Here is a 24,812-nt window from a genome sequence, read left to right as displayed (position 1 = left end):
TTTAAATAGAACCCACTGTAGAACGAGGGGAGCAAGCTGAGGCTGGGAAGAGGGCTGAAAGGGGCTTCCTCCTGCAAGTACTGCCGTCCGTCCAGAAGTAGAAACTCAAAAGCACTTGAAAGCCAGGCAGGAGCACAAAATGCAGGACACACTCTAAAATACCCTCCCTCTGGAGCCACTGATCTGCACAGGCCTCTTGGAACATGCTCCAAATGTAGTGATTAATTTGCGATTCAGGAACGCTGCTTCTGGAGCTCACCATGTGCTGACGGGAGTCACGGCTGCCCCTTTGGAGACTGGTGTTAACTGGTGTTGAGCACTTTAAAGAAAGGTCTCAGGAAGGGATAAGGCAGAGCCAGCAAAGTCTGGTTAAAGTACGCAATAATAGTCTGAAAGCTGCATCCATTGAGGGTCAGTTTAGACTGACCTTTAAAACCGAACAGGTTGGTCCGTGAAATATTTATGCTTTTCTGCCTCCCTCAAAGCGGACACCAAAGGATAGCCTTGCAGACAGCGATGTAGTAATAGTGACACTGGAATTACATTTGCAGTGACCCGATTGACAGGGCACCTTGGGGGGAATGGAGCTCAGTGTTTGTAATGTGGAAGGAACAAATAAGAGAGTTGTTCTAACAGTAGTTGGCGAAGCAAAGTGCCAAGTGAGGAGGCTGTGAACAGAGAGAGCCAGGGAGCTGAGCTTTAAATAGGTGGATATTAAACCTCCGCAGAGCTTTGCTGCTGGGTGGAAACAGCCTCTGGTTTTTATACCTTCATTAAAAAGTAATAACCAAGCTAGCCAGGAGAGTCATTGGTTTGCAGGACCCAGCAGGGCACAGGAACGGCTGAATCAGAGTGACTGTGATCCGAATCTTCTGCCCTGCCTTGCCTGGGGCTCGGCACATCACCGAAGCCCACAGGAAACTTCACGGCAGAAGGCTCAGGTACAGTGTGAGGACAGGGCTGACCTCTGCTCTCAGGGCCCGCCTACGCTGGCAGAGTGACAGCACCGACAGGACAGCGCCGCTCAGAGAGCGCCAAAGGAAAACTGCGGTTGTGTGCGCACACTGACAGCTCCTTGCACAGCAGAGTGTTCACGCTTGAGGCACGTGCAGTGCTATTTGGAGCGGTGCACTCTGGGCAGCTATCCCACAGAGCACCCCTTTCTCTTTTGCCGCGAAGACTTGTGGGAAGGTGGAGGGGGTTGCGGGGCATCCTGGGTCCAGTCCCAAAGCCCCGTGGTGCGTTGCTTCGCATCCCAGCAATCCCGGTGCTTCCGTCCGTGTTTGGCACCATCTTTCAACGGTTTGCATACGGGGCGCCCTGCCTCCTCGGGCTGCAGGAATGGATCCCGCACTGCTGACCAGGATGCTGCTCGCTCTGACCAACGCATCACGAGTGGCAGTGGAGTTATTCCTTCAACTCCAAAGGCAAGAGGAGTCTGACGTTGATCTCGCCATGCATAGTATCTATGACACAACAGTCCTGAAGATCTTCCCTTCAGAAAATAGCCAGGGACAAACTCTGGAGGGTAGGGCACCATAAGACCTTGGATGGTGTGATGCGGGAGGTAAGGACGGCTCGGTGTGCACCTATGAAGTGGGGAGCTCCAGATGGAGGCACTGAGTGAGCCCGGGTGCAGACTTGGGCTGCGTAATCCTAGGCTATGCATCACCACACTCTTTCTAATGCTGCCATGTATTTGTACAGCCCCTAGCACCCTAAGGCCCTAGTCCAGTAGCATACTGCATTACAGTGAATAAAAATCACTGGTGCTGCTCGATGGGTAGGCCAGGCACAGGCTGCAAACTGCCTGTGTCCCCTCGGATCTCGTCGTGGGCTCAGTGGCTTGTGGAAGACACCTTTGAAACCAGCAGATTCTCTCTTCTCTTTGCTCCGGTGGATCACACCTGCTGATGGTGCTGAGCAACATTCGGCAGTTGGTGATGCTGAAGGTGCATGTCAAAATCCAGTTTCCTTCTAGCTGTGTGCTCCTTCACTTGGGTGTTGCTCTGTGTACACCAGCATTATTGACAGGCTGGGGTTGGTTCGGGTTGTTTTCTTAATTGTCTATCATAAATAAATGGCAAGTGGATGCTGACTCTGCTTGTAAACCATCCCTGGTATCTTCACGCCCTCAGGCACTGCATGTACAAAGCTTGTCCCCCTGCCTGATGTCTCTTACAGTGCCTCTGAAGTGTTACAGTTTGGTTTCACCACCCTCATCCCTGCCGGCTTCCTCTCCTGTGGTGACGGGAGGCTCCTTTCTTGGCAGTACTGATTGTGCAGCCTTCACAATAGAAGGATGCTGTTAATTTCCTCCTCCTGATTGGCTCACATGTCTCTGATCCCCGTCCAACAAGTGGAGGTTTATAGAAATTTGCTGAGCCACATACTTCCTCTTTGCAGCAGAGATGGACTTGTGTTCCTACTGCCGACAGCCCGGCCATCTTTACTTCTTCATTGTTCGCATTGTCATCTTTCTCATCAGAGCCACTGGCAAAATCCGAGTTGCCATGTGCTATTTGTAAATGCAGCAATGCAGTCGCGCTAGCTAGGTCCTTGGGTAAACAGTGATGCAGGGGAGGCAGTGTTCAGATTATAGTGTGCAGCACTACAAGGCTATTAATGCAACATCATCACATCTCTCAAAATCAGCTTCTGTAAAGATCTTCCCCAAAACTCAGCATGTACTCTGCAGCCCAGAAGTGCACACACCACAGGGGAAACCAACTGATTTCTATTCCGATCACAACCAGCCAGCAGGGAGGATGGTAGTGGCATTAAAGCCTGGTGCTGAGAGTCAGGGTGCTTAGGTTCTATTCTTGAATCTGCCACTGATTTCCTGTGTGACCTTGAACAAGTCACTTAACTCCTCTGGTATGTCAACACTCGAGGGAGCATGCAGAGAACAGAAGCTGCACGCTCAGCTAGCAAGGCTATAAATAGCTGTGTAGATGGTGAGCCACAGCTTAGGCGAGCCGAGCACCCTGCACACCTGACCCCACAGGGTATATACCCTGCACGGCTCTCTACACATCCAAGCAGCACCTCCCACATCGGCACTGCAGTTATTAGCAGTGCAATGTCCTCCTGCCTCAGCTTTCACTGTGGCCCGTAGCCAGATAATTACACTGTCCTACATCACAGGAGTGTTGGGAGGGTAAATTTATTCAGGCTCAAGCAGTGTAGCCCAGTGAACAGGGCACAGGACTGCGAGTCAGGAGACCTGGTTCTATTTCTGGCCTTGCTGCATGCCTTTGAACAAGTTCCTTCACCTCTGTTCCCCCTCCCATCCTTTGCTTGTCTTGTATATTTAGAGTGTAAACTCTTCAGGGCAGGGACTGTCTTTTACTCTATGCTCACAGAGTGCCTAGCACAATGGGGCCGCTTTGGGGATGTTATTTGACAGTTCTCCACAGTGGGGTTTCCAGCACCTTCCTTTGAACATCTGATGCTGGCCAATGTTAGAAACAGTCACTACTGGACACACCACTGGTCTGATCTGGTATCGCGATTCCTATGCTCATGTGAAAGCATTCCTAACGATTGCAATTAGTTGCTAATTTACAGAATAGTTGCACACTGTCTGTGATTGTGGCCTGTCACATGCACACTGTGCAGAATTGTTCAAGGCCAGTATTACTTCTGTGCATTGCACTGAGCTGAGTTTCGCAGCTTTTGTTCCAATTGTCATCCCTTTGCCCAGAATTCAGAGTAACAGCTGTGTTAGTCTGTATTCGCAAAAAGAAAAGGAGGACTTGTGGCACCTTAGAGACTAACCAATTTATTTGAGCATAAGCTTTCGTGAGCTAAAGCTCACTTCGTCGGATTACACTTTCCATAGTATGCATCCAATGAAGTGAGCTGTAGCTCACGAAAGCTTATGCTCAAATAAATTGGTTAGTCTCTAAGGTGCCACAAGTCCTCCTTTTCTTTTTGCCCAGAATGTTTCTGGAAGTGGCAGGGGAAGAAGGTGGATAAGTCAACTCTGAAACACAAACCTTTTCCCTCCAAGGTAATGCAAAGATTTCAGCCCGGAGCTTGGATCTTCATCTGCAAACATTCTGCTCTGGAAGGCTGAGATTGTCTGAGCAGCAATTGGCTCAAAGCTGATAACGCCAGCGTTTGTAACAAACCTGCTGCCAAATTCCTATGCATTCCACCCAGGCACTTTGTGCATCCGGGAGGTGTCGGAAACCTGGTCCTCCTCTCGCTGATGCGTGGGAAGTAATGAACTCAGGACAGTCTGTCCAAGCTCTGATGACTCTTAGAGCCTGATCCCGCTTTATGGGAAGATTCCCAAGGGACTGCTTTGGAGGCATTTGTTTATGGAGAGTTATCACCTGACTAGTGTTTACTGACTGAGCTTATTTTTGCAGGGAATTTGGTCACATCACAAGGTGAGGCTGAGAGCTCTTTAAAAACACCTTTCTTTAATAAATAAATGGTTTGCCCTGGGAAGGCTCCTCCAGGGAGGGTTTAGAAGCCTCAAATATCAACCCAAGCTAATGGAGCCAGAATTTCCCGGGAAAGTGTCTCGAGCAGGGGTTTGCCCCAGTTACTGTTCAGATACCACTGCCCAGCTCCCTGCTCTACCCACATGCTGGTGACCCTTTAGGGTGGAGGGGGGAGTGTCTGCTTTCTGAAGAGGTGGCACAGTGCATGCTGGTGGTTTGGATAGTGAGACCACCAGGCTGTTCTTTCCCTCTGGGCACAGTGCAGAACCCCAGAAATAGCCCGTGGCCAATATACCCTCTTCTCTTTGTTTGGCCAACAAGTGCAGGGCTGGGGCTGTGCTCAGGCATATGGCTGAGGGTCAGCACCCCGTGTAATCTTGCAAGCCCAGAGACAGCTGCCAGGCTGACCTCGCCCCTACTGCTATTCCCAATGACTAGGCATGTACAAAGGGGGAGACAGTATCTGTCTGGTGGCTGGCAAGAGGGTGGGGGGATGAATTGTGCTCTTTAGATATCAGACACCTTCACCTCTTTTAAGTGGGCCACCCTAACAGTCCTGTGCAGCAGAACCGTGTTTTCTTTGCCATGTCCGAGAGACGCAGAGCCTGCTGAGGCTCTGTAGTTGTTATGCTGCCCAGAGGTGGTTAAAATGCCAATCGCGTCTCAAAAAACCAGTGAGGTCCCACATTGGAGCAGGACATGCAGTCACAGTGGCTGTACCAGGCCCAGAGGTCTGTGCTGCCTCTGGGGTGGGAAACCTTATGTCCTGCAGAAGGTGGGGGGTGGGGACTCCTGTCTGGGAGAGTGGCCTCCATAAAGCCAGGTGTGCTGTTTGCCCACAGTGTCTACAGGTCTGGGTAGAGGAGGAAACTCCCTTGCCCACAAGTGCTCTGTGTTGGCGATGAGTGGCAGGGCTCTCTGGGCTCATCAGTTTGCTCCTGCTGCATCATGGCAGGACACAGACAGTGCCCGGGGCTGAGTCACCTGCCCCACACTGGTGTAAACGAGGTGTACTTCAGCGGAGTTAGACTGGTGCGAGTGAGAGGAGAATCCCGCTCCGTGGGACCAATCCTCCTCTGCCTTTGGGCACTCATTCTACACCATTGCAACATGGGTGTCAGATGCTATCAGAGCGGAACTGCAAAGCTGCAAACATGCCGCATGGTGAAAAGAGAACCGGGAAGCCCAGCTGCTCCCCCCACCCGTCAGAAATGCAGAGGATCTGATGGTTAACAAGTCAGCCACCTCGCTTCAGAAACGCCTGCTCGACAGAAACCCCAGCAAAAGCAGAAGGGAAAGCGAGGAGCAGGGGGCGGGAATGAAAGTTCATCTCAACAACAGCATGAAAAAATACAAGGCAGCTCTATCGGCTGCAGCATCTCTCCTCAAACTGCGTCTGACCCCCTGGGTGCCCAGATAAATAGAGCCACTGTGAGAGGAGCCTGAGATTCCTCGACGTGCCCTGGGGGGGCTCTGAGTGCAGCTACCATGTACCTGGAAGAGCTGGGATCCTAAGGAGATCTGCGCTGGAGCGAGCCGGAGGGAGGATAAACAGTGACAGAATCAAAGGCAGTGGTTCCTCACTCCCAGAGCGGATGCTCTGTTGCCATGGCATGGCGGGGTGGGAAATTACTCTGAATTCTCCTCTCCCCTTGGTGTTTTTAACTTAGCAAGCCTGAAGTCTGCTCGCTTCACCCCGCAAATGGGTCACAACCAGTCTCCAAGCCGCAGGGGAAATGCGCTTCCCGGGCGGCGAGGGTGGGAGGCGCAGAGCCAGGCATCCTCCCTGCCAGCCAGAGTAGTACGGCCCGAGGGGGCGGCTCGTTGGAGAAGGAGCAGGCTGCTCTCTGGCAGCCAGCTGATTCCAGCAGCCAGGGGGCTCAGATGGAGCGCAGGCGGCTGAGGCGGGGGAGCAGGTTCTGCTGACACGGGTTTGTGCCGCGCCTTGGAAACCTGGGACAAGTCGCTCCTTTCCGTTGCCGTTGTTCGGAAATGCAAGTCAGCGCCGCTGTTTAAGTCTCGGCGACAGGGGCGCGCAGCATCTGGAAGCGTCTCTGCAGGCAGCCTGCCCCGGAGGAAGCTGCCGAGAGCGGGGATCCGATGGTTCACTTTTAACCACATCCGTGCCTCAGCTAGAAATATTTACAGGCGTTTGTCACCGTTTCCCTCCATTTTGAAAAGAAGCCCGGAGCCGGGAAAGCTGTTCTCATGGCGTTTAGCCCCTGGCAGATCCTCTCCCCAGTCCAGTGGGCCAAGTGGACGTGGTCTGCTGTGCGAGGGGGGGGTGCTGGTGACGGTGAGGATGGCGGGGCAGATCAAGAAATAGAGGAGGACGACTCGCAGGCAGAGACCAAATCATTGAGTTTCAGGCAAGTATGCAGCATCCCTGCCGTGCGAGGACTCGGCCTTTGAACTTGTCACAGTCCCGTTAATCTCCAGTTCCCGCTGACTCGCACGTGTAATGGCATTCATAGCAGGATGCCTCCTTCCAGGGACAACATGCTCTGCTGTGGCTGGGTGAAGTCCCATGTACTGCATCTGCCCTGCTTGTCAGCTTCTCCCTCAAGAGCTTGTTGGCTATTCAGTGCATTGAATGTTCAGCATTTGCATCTGCCTTTGCTAATTCTGCCCTTCCCTTCGGCTCCCTAGACACAGTGTGTAGCGTTAGCATTATTAATTCCCAGCATCCTGGGACCTGCGCTCCTTTTCGGAAACGTTCAGCGTCGTGGATTTCGGGCACCCTTAGTCCCACGGAGATGCAGCAATGGTAGGGGAAGGGAGTTGTGGCAGAGCAGTCCTGCAGGCCCCGGCAGCTGCTCTGACATGGCGCTCTCTCGTCTCAGTGCAAATGCTAGCAGACATGAAACACGCAGGTAAAGGCTTATTTTCTGAACTTCCCAACATCCAGCTGGAGCTTTAGAGGAAGGGACTCCAGTCGGAGGTGCCATGTCCCAGGGGTCACTGACCCATGCTGAGATAGCTGGTGTGTGTTTTCACGTAAAAACAATCTGTGCAAAAGGGACCAAAGTGTAATGGTGCTATGTGACTAATCTCTGATAGATGGGCATCTGGGGGAGGGAGGCTGGAAGGGAAGTTTCAAGGGGAATTGACTGTAACATGGTTTCACCTCCTCTACCTTTTCCATTCGTTAGCATGGTGTGCTGGGAATGAATCACTCCCAGCCATGGGATGTCATCTGCGGATCGGTTGATTTGCTGGTCGCCTGGGAGCTGGAATCCAGTCTGGTTGGATATTTAGGGAACGTCTGTGAAGCACTTCAGAGCTAGCCTTGAAAGTGGTAATTCTTCATTCTTTTCCCCTCCTTGGCAGCTCGGATTCTGAAGGCAATTTTGAGACCCCTGAAGCAGAAACCCCAATCCGGTCACCTGTAAAGGAGATCTGTGACCCATCGCTGGGATTGGATGTGGCCGAGGCCAGGACCCAAGGTAAAGAGATGGCATGCATCTTTTCTGGTCTCATTTTATTTTGCTTTGGATGCAGAAAACAGGGTGGGGCTGGGGAGGGGAAGTTGTTTTCTTGAATAATGCTTGCCGGGCGTTTGCAGTTCCTGGGCAGGATAGTTTAAATGCAGATGCTCAGGGCTATGCACCTGCTGCAAAGGGCCATTTTAAGTTGAGTGAAATGTTGATTTATTGGACAGTTTTGAGGGGCCAAGGGTTGCACTGACATGTGACTGAGTCAGTTCGATTCCCCAGCTTGCGCCCTCGCGGTGCGCAGTTATAATCAGGCTGTTTTGCAATAGTTGGTCACACCCACCCGCTACCCCTGGAGCAGCGATAAAGAACCAGCAGGAATGTGGCAATATGGCAAAGATGTCTAGAGAGCCGGTTTTGTGAGTTACCCCGAGGGGCTGAGGCTTTTTCCCGCGGCCCAGTGGAGACCACAGCATGCAGCCAGAAGCTGCTCGGTCTAATGGAAGGGAGCAAAGGGTATTTTCAGACTCTTCTTTTTCGAAGCGCCCTCCCTGACTTCTTCCTGAAAACCCTGCCGGGGTAAATATGTCTCTTGTTGGCTCGGGGAGTCACTTGACAGTCAGCTGATTGATGGGTGCTGTAGAGCAGGCAGGCCCTTTGTGATGGCACAACTCTGCCCTCTTTCACAGTAGCTGATGCGATGTTTCATCCCTCAATCGTTCCTCATTACTGTCTGAAGCTGAGATTTTGTTGCCTGGGTAAAGGGGATTTTATAATGTCAGTGGCACAGTGCGGAGATGAACAGGAGTTGACCTCTGGACATCTGGGACTGATTGATTAAGTGGATTTGGGTGTCTCAATTTAATTGCTCTTGGGCATGTGTCCAGGTAACAGAACCACAGCTGGACAATCTGACATGATAGGCTGTGCATTGTAAGCCCAGATCTAGAAAACCAGGTGATGGCTGAGGTGTACTGGCAGAGCTGGGGTGGGGCTTGGGGAATTCGCACTGAGACAGAAGGGGCACCTACCGGCCCACATGGAAGGGCATTGGCAGAGCTCTACAAGGAACCTCACGCTGTGCGGATGGTACTGCATATAAACTGTGTGCAGAAATAGTCAGAATCCACTGCTCTGACAGAAAACCGTAGGTTGAATATACTGCAAAAGAGTAACAGCCATGTTAGTTCTGAATGCCAGGAATCCTATCTGAATTTACCTCTGTTAAAATGCTGGCTCTAGAAGGGGTTGAAATGTGCATACCTCTCCTGCATGCACTAACAGTTTTTCATAGTTCTTCCCAGTATGGTCGCTGTTAAAATTTTAGAAACTTAAAATCTCTGATCCTCGTTGTTAAAGAAACAGCCAGTGAGAGCTGCAGAGAACCAAGGGCTTCATTGCCCAGTCAGGTTCTCGTGTCTCTATGGCTGCAGTCAACCAGGATCCCATGATGCAGTTAGTGATACCATATATCTCATTCCAGTCATCTGCTCTCTCCCACACACTCCCTCCCTGCACAATGCTGAGTGCTAGCCAGCCCTGTTAGCCCTTCACACTCCCGGATTGAGTTTCTAAGTGGAAATCAGAGTTAATGCCCCCAGGGTTAGTGCCCAGACTGGGTGCTGTTGTCAGTTCCTGTGTCTACATCTACTTCTTGTTGCAGTGTGGTGGCTTTGTAAAGAATGTGGAAGGCTATCGATGAAAAGGATTCTGTGGGACCTCCCCCCGCACCCTACTCATCCATCCAATCTGCAGGGCAGGTGATTGAATCATGTCAGAGCATGGTGACTTGTAGACCTCCAAGGCCATATGCAGGAGGGTAGGAAAAGCCCAGTGCAGTGTCTCTGGGTGAGAGGGTAGCTGGGGACACAGCGTACATTGGGACTAGCCACTCTCACTGGGCACATAGTGCTGGCTTGGTGACCTGATCTAGTCTCTGCCCTTCTTCACCCAACAGGGACTCGTTGCCCTGGTGTTTCGCTCACAGGCGTTTGCTGATTGCTCAGTCTGTTTATGCTGGGTTTGTAATTTACCTCCCTCGAGTTGCAGCTGATTACCTCTGTTCCATTAGGTTGTTGTTTCAGCCAGTGGGGCGCTGAGACTGGTGGAAACATTCTTGGCTATAAGAACAGGAGGACTTGTGACACCTTAGAGACTAACAAATTTAATCATGAGTTACAACTCACTTCAGAGCTCAAGAGTTGGAGCTGCTCCTTACTGTGATGTGCCCTGTACTCCAGCCCACCATCGGACCACAGTACCAGGTGAATGCAGTCAGCGCTGGGATCTGCTGCCAGGCCTTTTCAGTAGAGGGACCATCCATCGTTAGTGAACCTGGTCTCCTGTTGTTGCTGGGGCAGAGACCCTAGTGCTAGTCCAGCTAGACCGGCAGCAGGTGCTGTTTGTTTGCCTCAGCGGAGAGGTTCGGGCAGGGAGGCCACTCTTACTGCCAAGGGCTAGCAGGGCAATCCTTTGCTTTTTAGAAAAGCCAAAGGTTACTCCGTTTGTAGGCTGATGTTCTGGGGCGTAGAGGGTGGGATTTCTCAGGAGATTTTCCTTGCCGGGTTTCTGATCATCTCTACAAAGACTCTGGCTCAAGGAAGCACATGGCACAAGTCTCCAGGGAGACACTTCAACATGTTAAATATCTCCGAGAACTGCATTTTGCCCCTGATTTTCCTGGGAAGAACTATTCCTGAAAACTACTGCCTAGGCCAAAACTCAGTGCGCAAATGAACGGGCTCCTCATGGTATCCCAGACAAAGGCTGCAGTGTTCCTGGGCCCTACTGCAGGGCATGGGGCTAGGGCTGCTGAGAAGGCAGGGTAACCAGCTGCACTGTCTAGGACGTGTTGCGTTTATGCTCTCATTCCCTGACAGCTGAATGTCAGGGGCGAGCGACATACCGGTGCTGCTGCTGGTAAACAGGAGCGGTTTTGACACTGGCTGCTAGAGCCAGCTCCTCATGGGTGGCACATAGACCAAGGTCTTGTTGGAAGGTCACCTTGCAAGGAAGGCTCCTGGCAAGCTTGTCCCTTTCTTTATCTTCAGTGTCCGTGACAGTTTCACACTGGCAGATCACATCAGCGGGGCAGGGTGCTGGGGAACCGATTCAGGACGAATGTAGTCTCCGCTGAGTTCAGCTGCTGCCCGCTGTGTCTGCCTCGGGCTCTAGATGAAATAGATCCATTAGAAAGCACAAACCCAACTCCAGCCACCTGGGCTCGGGTCTCTGGAACTCTTGGCCAGGGAGCAATTCGGAACTGCTGGTGGAGTGAGACAGGCACAGGTATGCGGCAGTGGAAGCAGTCACTGTCTCTCTCCGGACAAGCTCTTAGTATCACATTGAACATTGTTCAGCGTAGCAGCCGTGTTAGTCTGTATTTGCAAAAAAGAACAGGAGGACTCGTGGCACCTGAGAGACTAACCAATTTATTTGAGCATAAGCTTTCGTGAGCTACGGCTCACTTCATCGGATGCAACATTGAACATTGCCGCTGAAAAATAGCCTGTGTTTCCAAGAGGCTTCATCCATTGCCCTCCAGCAAAGTTTCTGTGACATACTTGGCTCTTGAAACGATGGAGTGAGGCCTCTCATGATGCATGTACTATGCTCAGACGACTTCCTGGGATATAAGACTACTGGATCTTTGGCTAATGCAGACATTAAACCCTCCTCATAACAATGCATCTTGGTTCCCTGGGAGGCTGGGAGGGAAGTGTACTTAGCACAGTCTGCATGCGAGTGGCCTGGCGCTCAAGAGCTGTGGTAGTTGTCATCGATACAATAATCAGGAATCAGTCCAGTTTAATGATTGCTTATCAGTGTTTAAACAACAGAGGTATCGGGGATAGCAAGATCAGGGTGCCCAGAGTGTTTGGGAAATGGCTGCTGTCCGTAAAAGCTGCATGCACAGACATGCCACGGCCGTTCCCAGTACTGAGATGCGTTAGTGGGAATAGAAACTCATTTATCCACATAAAATTGTGATATCATCAGTATGTAGAAATAAAATTAGGTTATGAAACCTGTAAGGACAAAAGCACTGAACGGGGGAGGCCTGTTGCACAGACAGTCGAACTAGGATAGATACATTGCACCCTGCATGTTCACAGTCAGAGATACAGAACGTCCCACTCACTTTCAGGCCAGGCCACTGCGCTCATTCTCTCTTCCCGCACAAAATCTTTTCTTAACTCTTTTTCTTTATCATCCAGGACTAGAGAGACCCTAATTCTGCCCTATTCTCTCTAAAGACACCTCCTCCCTCTCTGCTAGAGAGTTATTTTTCACAAGGAATTAAGCAGAAGGACTAAAAACAGATCCTGGATTGTAGCAGCTCTCACCAGCATTTACTTCTGTTACCCGTGATTCAAGCTCATGTTATACTGTATATTAACAGCATTATCACTGGTTGGTTTGTAAAGCACCATTCACAAGTATCCTAATGCTTAACAGCAAAATAGACTCAAAACAGACCAGTGTCTGTTAAACAACAGTGAAAAAACAGCAGAGAAAAGTCTAGCTTTAAAAGTATGAGCTGAGTCTGCAGTCCAAATATCCTGTGCTCGCTCTGTGTCTGAGCCCAGCCAAAGAAGAGGGACATGTGTGATACATGGAGCACACAAAGAATGAGTCAAATGTAAAGGCTATAGATAGTAAAGGGTTGTTCTGCTAGGCACTTGGCATGCAGGGCTGTGGGGAATCATTGCTGGTTCATTTGGCTGGAATGTGTAGAATAAAAAGGGAACAAGGTCTTTGCAGCGTGTTGCTGCTGCCAGTTTTTATGGACTCATTTGGACAGGGCAGAGGATAGGATGTTCGGGCTGTGCTTGGGTTAGTCAGTAGGTGTATTTCATTCCCTAGACCAGCGGGTACTAGTGTTATTATATGTGTGTATAAGGTGGCCACCACTGCAGTGCCCTCTGTACATTCTGTTCAAGAGAGTATAAAACAGGGAACCTGCTCACCAGTTCCCTCCTGCAAACCAATTACCCTGACAGGACCACTGCCATGGCCTTGCTAGGCATGTGCACAGCATTCATCACCCCCACAGCCAATCCTTTACATCAGTGTCTCCCAACGGCCGGTCCATGGACTGGCACCAGTCTCTCTGACACCGTTTAGGAAGGCAGCAAGCGGGTCCCTGGTATCAAAAAGGTGGGGAAACCCTGCTTTACAAAACGCTTTACAGTTCGATATCACCTTCCATCGCGGGGGCCTCAGAGTGCTTTGCCAAACCCCAATGCATTAAGCCTCACCGTCTGAGTGATCGTGGGTGCTGGAACTAGGGGTGCTGGGAGTGTGGTAGCACCCCCTGGCTTGAAGTGGTTCCCATCATATACAGGGTTTACAGTTTGGTTCAATGGCCCACTATACAAACTGTTCCAGCCCTTATGCCCCTGAGCTAGGGGAGTATCGGGGCTGCGTTTTGCAGATGGTAAAGCTGAGGCTCCGAGAGTGGAAATGAATTGCCGGAGGTCACGGAGGAAGTCAATGGCAGAGCTGGAGATAAACCGCAGGGGCCCAGTTCTCCACTGCCCAGCACCTTGTGCAGTGATTTGCACCAGTGCAGTGGGGGTATGGAATGGTCTCAAGTCAGAATGGCAGCATTCTGCAACCAGTTTCCAAGGTGCAGGGCAGTGGAGAGTCCGGCCCCACATCTCCTGGATTTCAGCTCCATGCCTCAATCCCAAAACTAGCCTTTCTCCCGAGCTGTGGGTCTGACTGCCGCAGGAGGCTTCACCATCTACAGTGGGTGAAAAGCCTGAACAAAACAATTCATCTTGCCTTGCAATGTGAAAGTGACCAGGCCTGCAGTGGATTCCAGAGCCACAGGGAATGGCATGGCCTGTTTCCACTCTGGGGCTGCGGGGAATGGCCGTGGCTCTGATGTGCTGTACAGAAGAGTTAGGGTGCCCTTTTCACGTTCAAAGGAGCCAGCACGAAGAGTTGCCCCAAGGAGTCATGGTCTGGCCGCATTCAGCGGGTCAGTGTTCGCCGCCACCTGGCTCACGTGGGAGTCAATCGTAAAATTGTTTCCTTCCAAGTCACTTTGGAGCGTTTGGTAGAGTTTAAATACAAACCAGCACGACGCAGTCGGGCTGGTGAAGCAGCTGGGCTTAGAGGAGCATCGGCTGAGTGTGCCGCACTGGGGCTCTTCTGCTGTGCCCACGTGAGGGACGGGGAGCGTGGTGGGCTTTGCACAGCCCACACGCACATTCTCCAAACATGACTCACGCGGCCGCGGCGTGGGGCTGGCTGTGCAGCAGAAGAGACTCTCTTTGGAATGTTTCAGAGTAGCAGCCGTGTTAGTCTGTATCCGCAAAAAGAAAAGGAGTACTTGTGGCACCTTAGAGACTAACCAATTTATTTGAGCATGAGCTTTCGTGAGCTACAGCTCACTTCATCGGAATGTAAATGCACACCCAGGCCTCTGAGGCGCCTCCGAGTCAGGAGCAGAGCAGCACGCGCCATCCCTGTTCCATGCACGGGCAGTGCTGGAAAGCATTCCCTAAAGGCATAGCTTGCATTTACTGCAGCAATTGGGATGGCTCATTCCCGGCTAGCTGGGGGTGGGGGGGGAGAGGTGTGGGTAGACGGACTGCCAGGAACGTGCGTCTGCTGCTGCAGAGACTCTTCTCCGGAGTGCAGGGAAGGCCCTGTGGGTCACTTGCATTTTGCATCCTGTGTAATTGTTCGTAAAAAACGCATGTCATTCTTCTGGCCACTGATCAGCCAGCACGTTGGAGTCAAAGGAAATGCAGGGAGGAGGAAGAGCAGCTGCCAGGTTGGGGGAGGAGCTGTCCACTGGGTAGGCAGATTAGGCTGCAGTGGGTTTGCATAGTGGCTAGTAAAGCCAGAGGGATGAATTTGGCCCAGTTTGCACAGCCAGGTATGAAGTGTTGGGAGACTAGTTTTTTATTCCCTCCCCTGCCCCAGATCAAATCAATGGAAACAGAACAGAGAAACTGGCTGGTGCTGGGAGCTTAGCAGAGGTCTCTTGCACTGAGCAGTGCCTGGATCGGGGCTGCTGGGCTTTGTTGTTGTTGGAACATCTTCTCATTTCAAAACTCTTTAGGCTAATCCTCTCCCCTGGCCTCTGACTGATTCTCTGCAGAGGGTGGGCCCCTGGGCGGGAGGAGGTGAGCTCTGGCCATGAACTGGCTACACAGGGGAATTTGAACTATGCAGCCAACACCCTACAGAACAGTACGCCTGTATGCATCCTGCGCAGGGGAACCCGCCATGGTGAATGGCCTTCCCGATGGCTCATGGCAGCAAACTGCCCCCACGCTTGAGATAATGTTGCTGTTTGACACTTGTGGCGAGGGGCATTTGCAAACTCCCGGGCTCCCTGTGCTTACACAGCGCTGTTTGGGTGAGCAATGGTTACCCATCCCAGCCTCCTCCCAGCTACAGGGCTTTGTGGATAAGCCAGCACACCCCGAGGCAGTTTGGCTGGGCCTAGGATCCACCAGGGGACTGTGGGCTGTGTACAGCCTGGCCATGATGTGGGAAAACCGATGGCGTGTATAATAATCTTATCACATAATCAGCACGGAGCCTCACACCCCCTCAGACACACGGTGGAGAGGAGCAGGGTGAGAGTCAAAGCTGTTGTCAGAGTGGGCAAGTTCTGAAGGGCCCCGAGCCATACTCTGCCTTTGCAGGCCTCACACAGCTGAGGGGGTACGTGCTGTGTGTACAAGGATCGTCTGCCGCCTTACTGTAGACAGCCAATACCCGCTGTCCCCTGCGGGGTATTAACAAGGTAGCCAGACCACGCAGCTGGAATCCAGGATTACCTCAGAGGCAGGGTGGCATGCGCATTCGGGGACTGTGAAGAGGGGATTTTGACTGCATAGATAAGGTGGCTCTTTACTGCCCCACTGGCTTTTCTCTATTACATGGGGTGTTCCCCAGACCCAGCACTGCATCCCCTGTTGCCCTGCGATTGCTGGGGACTCTGACCCCAGCCCTGCATTCGTTTGTTTCTGCAGTTGTTTAGGTTTTAGTGACCGCTGTCCCTCCCATCAAGTTAAGACAGTCCTCCACCCAGACGATCAGTGCCTTGCGGTGATCATCTCTTGCCATTTGGAATTTGCCGCAAGCCCGTCAATGTCCTTAATGCACACCTCCTGTTTCCAGTATAACCCAGCTCCCCACGTGCGTGGGGAAAAGGTGGGCTCTGCCACAGCCTGCAGGGTGAGCAAGTCTGGACTCTGGCGGGCATCAGTAGGGAGCAAATTACAAAATCAAGGTGCCTTCCCAGAAGAGTCAGTTCACCAGTATTTCTTATGAGAGAGCCCAGCCAATCTCAACATCCAAGCTCAAAATAATGGTAACCAAAGTGTCCTTCATACGCAGAGCCCAAACCCGCATGCGACTCTCACACGGGGGGGTGGGTCACAGCAGAGGTCAGAGAGGCGACCTCCGTGGAAATGGAGTAGCATGTTCTTTTAGTTACTCAAGGTAGATGAATTTAGACTGATTTAAGTTTATGGCTGTCAGCACACTAGCTACGAGGAGAATGCACTGCCCCAGGGTATACAATGTGGCTGTCCTGTGTCCCTTTAATTTCAGGATCAGATCATCCCTTAGGAACAGGTACCACAGCAGTAGCCTGAAACACTGTATCGTACAACAGGCATAGTAAAGTACTGTGGGCTTTAACAAGGGTTATCCTGTTAACAAGTGGGAGGAAGACCCTCCCCAGTGCTGGCTTGAAGAGCTACACAGTCACGGCTTCACAAAGGTCGTCTCATTGTGGTTGTGTTTGGTAATATATTTCACAGGGGCAGGAAGGTAGTTTCTAGCGGAGAACATTCCCTCCCCAGCCTGGGGTGCAGACCGTCCTTCATGCTTCATTTCCATGGTTTTTAGCATATTGAGGATCAATTATGCAAATCAGAAGCCACCAGCTGAGTCAGGCTTGGTTCAGCATCCTGGATTAGTGCAGGAATGTGGATATTTCTCTGCTCCATGTTTATCTTCTTTTGCTGATCCATAATGCACTCGGTAGCCAGAAAATATGGAACAGTAACAAACTCACTTTGATAGACATAAAGTCCTTACGAAGATGAGTGCTTTGGTGTTTAGCAGGTCAGGTGGGCTGCCCTGCCTACCATAATTCATATCCCCCTTGTGAAAGTGTATTAACAGTTGCATTATTTCAGACATGATGCACTTACACGGGCTGGTCAGAGACCAAATCATAGGCCATTGTACTGGCTGTAGAAAAGGGGCTTCCCAGGACTAGCGCTGTGCCTTGAAGTCTCCTGTGCTATTACAGATTTTCAGACAAGCTCTGCACACCACAGCCAAGGACAGATTTTTCAGAGGCATCCGGGACATTTGGGGTAGGGGTTACAATGGGAGATGAGCACTCAAAACTCTGACTTCAATTATGGGTGCTGAGTACTGGGAAATCTGGCCAAATGCCCCTTGCCAAAATGCAAGAGGCATGCAGAAGAGTTGAGGATGGGCTTTCATTACATTATTTCATTACCCAGGGCATTTCTCCCTCCCTGCTCCCTCCTTCCCAGCCCAGCTCACAGCAGTATGGTCCCTTCTGCGCTTAGACACTTGACGGCTGTCGTTTTCAAGGTGTCTGAGCAGTTGAGGATCCCCTGAAAGAGAGGAAAAGGTTAAAAAGTAAAGGATTTAGGAAGACTAACGGAGGGAGGGAACTGCAGTAGTTGTGGCCGGCAGTGATTAAATCGTGGGTCAGGATCCATGATTAAGGGTCTCGGATAGCATAGTGTTGAGCATGATATGAACACGTAGACAGGATTTCTGCAGAGGGGGCTAGCTGCCATGAGAATGAGATTAGGCAACATTCCAGGGATGGGGAGAGAGAATCTTCTAGAAAAACTCAGAGATATTCCTGGGTTGGTTGGTTGTGAGCTAAATCTATCATTTTGAACACACCCTCTGTTCTTCTAACAGACCCTGCTTTCTGTATTTTTTCCCCTCAAGCATATACGCTTGTCTGCTTTCACTGCACTGTGGCGTCTCACATTTATACATCTCGGTGACGTGAGCCATGTATTTTGGGTAAACAAAAGAGAACCAGCTATAGCAGACGTTTAAAATACTAACTGGAGAACCTACTGACTGATCACGTCTCCTTTGCTGATTCAGACACAGCATTTTAATATTTGCAAAAACTGTCTTCAGATAATCACCTTCCCCAGTACCTGACTTGTTAGGGGACTGCCCCGTGTTTCTGAGATCACAGCCAGTTCCCAGGAAGATGACGATCAAGAAGATAGAGAATCCTTCAAAGGGGAATGGGAGCATAAAATAAATGACAGCACGTGAAAGGTTAAGACAATTCAGCTTAGCTTGGCTTCCTGGTTTGGATCAGCCCCCCCCAGAAGGGGCACAGCATCACCACACTGATCTCAGGAGCGTTACGCAACAGGAGGGCTCTTTGGTGGCTGATGAGCCCCCAAGTGGTTGCTGTGCTTGTCAGAATTAATAAGACAGTTTCTGGAGAGCAAACGCAGGGATGTCAGAAGTGAGCAGAGCTGTTGTCAGACCAGCTCCTTCGCCGTGGGGCTCAGCATACGAGTCCTTAGGAAACCTTTCAGTGCTTACTGTGTGCCTGATCCAGCCACCCTTACTCAGGGCGGGTGGTGCCTCACCTAAACAAGCATCCCCCTTGCTGGCGACACTGTGACAAATTCAGGCCTCGTGGCTTTTCCGTGTGCTGGAGTGGGCGGGGGAGTTGCATAGCACCGTTCACTCTGCAGGAAGGCGGGTGTAGTGGTTACACACTGGTCATTGCTGGAGATTAGAGACCTACAGACAAAGGGATTTTCCTTGGTCTGCATCATGTTCAGAGCTTCCCTGTAAGTTCGCAGGATACTTTTAGGAGTGTCTGTAGAGCCGAGAGAGGACTGGAATCCATGGGAGTTGTTAAAGTTGGGACCATCATCTCAAGGCTCAACCTGGCTGCCGTGAACAGCACCTTCACCTGCAGGAATGCTGAAATGCAGGCAAGGTGGGGGAGGTAAGATCTTTTATTGGACTGATCTCTGTTGGCGAGAGAGACAAGCTTCCGAGCTTACACCGAGCTCTTCTTCAGGCCTGGGAAACTTACTCAGAATATCTCAGCTGAATATCGTGAGACCAACCCAGCACGAAAGTTACACGGTGCTTTTGTGGGCTGGGTGTGCACAGACTGCACTGCAAAAACTGAGTTTATGTTACAGACTTTAGGGTGCTCTCTTTCCTCGGGTTGTTTTTTGTTTGTTTTGTTGTTTTTGTTTTTTTGCCTGAAATCTGCATTCACCCAACAAAGGCTGCCTTAGAGGAGAGACACGAGGTTGAGGCTTTCAAAGGGGCATAGGGAATTGGGTGCCTAACTCATTTACTGCTCAAAGTGGAACTGTACAAAAGTAAATAACTGTGTACATACACTACCTGCAGTTAACCCCCCCTCCTTTCGGTGAAGTATGGACACCCAGATGTGCACTCGCAGTCAAATCACCATAGCACCGTCCGTCTCTGCACAGCTGCCCCTGCAACTCAGGCTGCAGCCTGTAATTTGTCCTTTAAACCCCGAGACTAATTTTCTTACACTGAGGCCACGAGACAGCTTTTTGGCAATGAAATGGGGCCTTCAAGCAGATATCGTTGAACACTGGAACAGTGTAACCAGCCTTCGTGTAAATCCCACGGACTTGGGTGAAATGGTGCTGAGGCTGAAGGCAGTATACTCCTCTTCGGCTGACAGGACACTTCCCTTCATTGGGATGGGAAGTAAAGATGTGGGAAAAGGCCTGGAGCTTATGAGACGGCTGCTGGTAGCATTGTTAACTGGCTGTGTCCAAATGGCAAATTACATAGCTGCTCCTACTCACGTTCTTTTGAACAAGCCACTTCATCGGTGTCAAGCTAGGGCTGTGGAATAACAGCGTGGCACAAGGTGCGCATTTGTAGCAGGACTTGAAAAAATTCCCTGTCACATATTAGCTCAATGACAAAATATAACAATATCTGTACTAACACTTATCCCAACATCACCTGCCCCTCCCAGAGACCTGCCCCTTTTGCCGCTATCTGTGAAATAAAGTAAAATTATGTTATTTCAAATGAACTTCTAGGTTGTTTTCTCAAGTTGTGGTTGCTTTAGACTGATTTGTCTTTTTTACTTCCCATCTCGGTGGGCAATAATGCATTTTGTTGTTTTATTCTACATTTACAACCTAGATTTTATACTTGGGAGTCGCAATCAACACTATCTGACCAGTCCTAGCTAGGGGTCCTCTGCAACTCAGACTTGTTGACTTTCCAATCAAGTTGCAAAGCCAATCTTTCTTCTTGGGCATTAGGGTGGTAGTGGGTCATAGGGAGAGGACGTTATAGGTTTGTTGGTAGGTGAGTAGCTATGGTCTGTGTGTGGGCATTCTCTCTCATATGGTGACCTTCAGATTCTGGATTGTGTACTTTAAACTCTACAGAACGTATCTGCAGCTGGGGATAAATTATAAATCTAAATACATACATTGATCTTTGTGTCTGTGAATCTTGGAGCAGCTTTGAGAAGAGGAAGATCGTAGGGAAGCCAATCCATAACCCATTCAGCTGATGTCTAGGTGCAGAATATGCTAGAATGCTGTAGAGCAGGCATGGTTTTAATAGCTGCTTTTATCTATTTTAGAATTACGTGAAGATGATGAACAGCTGGTAGCTGAAATTTCTGAGACATATGTACCCCAGAAGCACTCCGAGGATGAGGTGCAATCGCCTCTTGCAGTTCATCAAGGTGACAAGAATTCTAAAGCAGAAACTGACTGCAAACTTGATGAAGATTCATCCGTGACACGAGTTGCACCAGAAACAGAGCCGCCTTTGGGTATTTCTTCAGCACTCACAAAAGAAACTGATTCTCCATCTTCAGTAGTGTCGGCTCCAGACCAGACTTTGTCATCCAATGTACCCACAGCTACCCAAGCGTGGGTGATGTCAGAAGAAGACATGGTTGTCACTCTCGAAGGGTTGGCTGATGCTGAGCCAAAGGCTGAAACTTTTGCCCTGGAGTCAGTGCCAAGCAAGAGCAAGCTCAAGAAAGTGAAACCATCTTCCCTTAGGAAGAAAACAGCTGGAGAGACCTCAGAAACGGAAACCGTCACGGAGGGCATCCCTGTCCCCAAAGCATCTTACCAGTTCAATCTAGCTGAGTATGATGAGAAAATAAATCCCTTTGTGATGGGAGGTTCCAAAATACAAAACTCTCCTCCTGCAGCTCAGCAAACCTTCATGGCTTCAAACAGTGATACCAATGATTCGGGGGTGGAGTTGGCTGAGGAGTCCAGGGGCCATGCTCTGAAGCTGGAATTTGATTTTACAGATGGGGCGGAGAACGGAGAGGTCAAGAAAGCCCTGCCCAAGAAAATCGGCAGGAAACCTGCCAGCAAACTAACTCCGAGACGACAAAGAGAAGCTGGTAACAAACCTACGAGTGCTGATGGCCCGGAAGAGGCTTCAGCAGAGGTGCCTCTCCCCAAAGCCTTGTACCCGGTGGATCCCAGTCAGTGGGATGATCCTAACTTCAACCCTTTTGGCAGCAGCTCGAACTTGCAGAACTCCCCACCCCTCCCAAAGGCTTCCTATCATTTTGACCCCAACAACTTTGACTCAGTGGATCCTTTTAAACCCACCAAGAGCTTAGCTAGCACAGCTGCTGACTCCTGCCCCACAGCTGATAACAATCTCAATGAAATCCTGGAGTCTCAGACCCTGGAGGTTCAGGGCGAGGAGCTGACGATAGGCAAAGCCTCTCCAAAGAAGGCCAAGTCACGCTTGATAACGTGAGTGATGCCGCGTGCTGGGTTTGCTGCTTTTTGTGCTCTCTGTGGGGTCAGGCAGCCGGAGGTTTGCTTTGTGGGATGGCAGCCTGCTTGTTTGTTTCCCAGATGCCTTGGGAGTAATTGCAGCAATGTTCGTTTCCTGCCACGTTGTTCTCATCTAAGCTAGTCTTGCTGGTGAATGAGCTGCAAGATAGACACCTACGGCAGGCAGCCAGATTCTACATTTTGTTCCTGCCCTGTTGTATTTGCACAAAGGTGCTGTATCTTTTCTTTTTTTTTCTCATCCAGTGGTTCTTCATGAATTGACAGGATGAGAAAGCCAAATACACTCAGCAGTGCATGTGTTAGTCACAACAGCCAAGTAGCCTAGAGACTCAGCTACCAGCTAGTGCTGCATAGCAAGTAACAACTCTTAGTGGGACCTGGTCGCAAGAATCACCTGTGATCCTGGCGTGGTAGAGAGAACAGGTGGTTGAGGTTCCAGTGTATGAAGTTTAAAATCACCTGCTGTTAAATGGTTTATTCACATTCAGGATTTGTTTTGCGGGTTGGGCAAAAAGGGGCTTTCCAACTGCGGGTGCACCGCGGGATCTGTAGTTCTTCCACTCAATGCAAATGGATGTCTGTTTCATCACGTATTGCTAAAACTGTTTTCAGGTCTTCCTGGAACTTCCTCTTTCATAGCTAATGAAGAGAAGTACGGTTAAACAGTCAGGCCATTTGTTCTGTTGGCTGTATCACATCTGCCCAGATAGCATATGCAGTTTGCCTTCCCTTGCAGGACTATTTTGGTACATGTACATGTGGGATTCTTTAAATACATATTTAGTTCTTAAAGCATGCTATTTAAAATGGTCATGTAAGTACTGAGGTTTCACAGTGCCAACTGGGAATGCAGGCTGAATTGTATCCACTCTCTGGGAGTGCATATGTCACTGTAAGCCTTTCACCTGTTGTGTCTCAGGTTTCTTCCGAGCAGGGTCTGGGCCTTCTTGATGTCTCCAGGTGACTTGAGCCCCAGAGTTTGAAGTTGCAACATACAAAACACCAGAAACAAAATGTCGCAATACTGTTTAATCTTTTGATATAACCCCAATATGTAGCCTGTGAACAGGCAGGAAGGCAGAAAGGATTATTGTGTAAGAGAGTCATTTCCCACTAAATATTTGGGCCTTTTTCTTGTAATTATTAACTGACATTCACATGGCCAAAGGGACAGGTGGAACCAGCAGCGAAAGGAGAGGCAGGAAACAGGTTAAATGGGGAAGTGTAGGAAGCACACAGTTTGTGCTTGAATTGACATTAAAAATGAAACAAGCTGCCATTCTGCTCACATGTTGTCCAGGTGAAATTTTTAGTGAGGGGGGAAACCTGGAGGATGGATTTTAACTGAGAGAGAATGGAGAAAACCTGGCAAACCTGAATGACCTGGTCTCTCTGACATCTTTCAGAAATATCTTGGAAGGAATCTATGTGGATCTGTTAAACTCCTGTGCTCGTCTGTGTTTGACTCTGAAGTGGTTAAGAGTTAGCAGACAATGGAATATCACTTAAAGTTTCAGGTTCCATCTCTTCCTTATTTAGGAGCAGAGTAGGCTGCTCCAGGCACCTGGGTCCCTGGGGTTTTGGATTTTTGCATGAATGTTCATTTCTTCTCCAATAATAATAAACACTGAATTGGACTGTCTCCTGTCTGCATGCTCCTCCCCAAGAAAGAGAACTGTGCAACTCTTTACATTTATTCAAATGAGAGATAATATCCAGGTCTTTTCATGTGCTTTTTTTTTTCTCCATCTGTCTGTCTCTTTCCTGTCTATTATTTGATGCATCAGGACTACTGAACAAGTGAAATTTCTCTGTTTTCTGTTGTAAGTACTCTCTTCTGTTTTCTTTATTTGTTTCTATTGTTTGTTAGCATTCTCCAATCCCTCTTCTCTCCATGGCATGCAGGCTCCTTCCTACCTTTTGAGTTCCCTTGTCTGACTCGTGTTCACCTCTCTCAGACCTTATTCATCAGAGAGCTTAGCCTTGCGATGGGCTGTGTGCAAAGGAATGAGAAAGGGAGACGGCGGTGGTACTGCAGGTGTGTGTCTGTGCTTGCTCCCATGGCATGTCAACTTCCAGTGTGTTTGGATGACGTAAAAGGGTATGAAATCAATGTGTTGGTGAGGCCAGAGGCTCTCAGTTTTTTCAGACAACTGTACCCCTTTCAGGAGGCTGGATTTGCCTATCCCAAGGTTCGCCTCACTTAAAAACAAAATCAGACGTTAAAAAACAAAAGTTCCACGGCACACTGTTACTGCAATTATACCATGTGATTATGAAATAGATCAATTGGAATAGAACTATTGTCCTTACATTGCAGTGTATCGTATATAGAGCAGGATAAACCAGGCATGGTCTGTATGAAATTTTAGTTTGTACTGGCTTTTCTAGGGTTTTTTATGTAGCCTGTTGTCAAACTAGGGAAATATCTAGCTGAGTGGATGGACCCCCAGGGGTATGCATACCCCTGCTTGAGAACCACTGGGTTAGGGGGCTCTTCTCCTGGATCCATACATTGTAGAGACAAATGTGGTTTTTGTCCTGCAGGTGAATCTTTCCCCTGGGGGGATGTCTCCCCATGTGACTAGTCTTTGTAAAGTAGTGAGGCAGGCAGCGTATACTGAAGGAGTGGCTCCAAGGGCAGGAGACAATAGCTTCACAGAGGCCTCCAGGAGCCCAGGGACTCAAAACCTAACTTCCTTTTTCATAAAAAGAAAAGGAGTACTGGTGGCACCTTAGAGACTAACAGATTCTTTCAACAAGTTCTTGTCAACTGCTGGAAATGGCTCACCTTGATTATCACTACAAAAGGTTCACACACACACACACACACACACACACACACACACACACACACACACACACACACACACACACACACACACACACACACACACACACACACACACACACACACACACACACACACACACACACACACACACACACTCTCCTGCTGGTAACAGCTCACCTTACCTGATCATTCTCGTTACAGTGTGTATGGTAACACTCATTGTTTCATGTTCTCTGTGTATATAAATCTCCCCACTGTA

General features: G+C 49.8%; 1 protein-coding gene across 6 annotated transcripts in view; it reads left to right on the top strand.

Annotated features, from left to right (window-relative positions):
- The window catches only part of TACC1 (transforming acidic coiled-coil containing protein 1), a 151,183-nt gene that overhangs the window by 101,417 nt on the left and 24,954 nt on the right, over positions 1-24,812 (top strand). For 4 of the 6 annotated variants that reach the window (XM_073324732.2, XM_073324730.2, XM_073324733.2 and 1 more), the window contains exons 2-3: positions 7,788-7,903; positions 20,565-21,714. In XM_073324732.2, coding sequence (XP_073180833.1) covers positions 7,788-7,903; positions 20,565-21,714 — 1,266 coding nt within the window. Of the gene's footprint in view, positions 1-6,256; positions 6,827-7,787; positions 7,904-20,564; positions 21,715-24,812 lie in introns of those variants that run through there. The other 2 variants (XM_073324729.2, XM_073324734.2) reach the window with 2 other exon arrangements.

This window comes from Lepidochelys kempii, chromosome 26, assembly GCF_965140285.1.
Source record: "Lepidochelys kempii isolate rLepKem1 chromosome 26, rLepKem1.hap1, whole genome shotgun sequence".
NCBI classification, from domain to species: domain Eukaryota; kingdom Metazoa; phylum Chordata; order Testudines; family Cheloniidae; genus Lepidochelys; species Lepidochelys kempii.
This window is presented reverse-complemented; position numbering and strand designations above follow the sequence as displayed.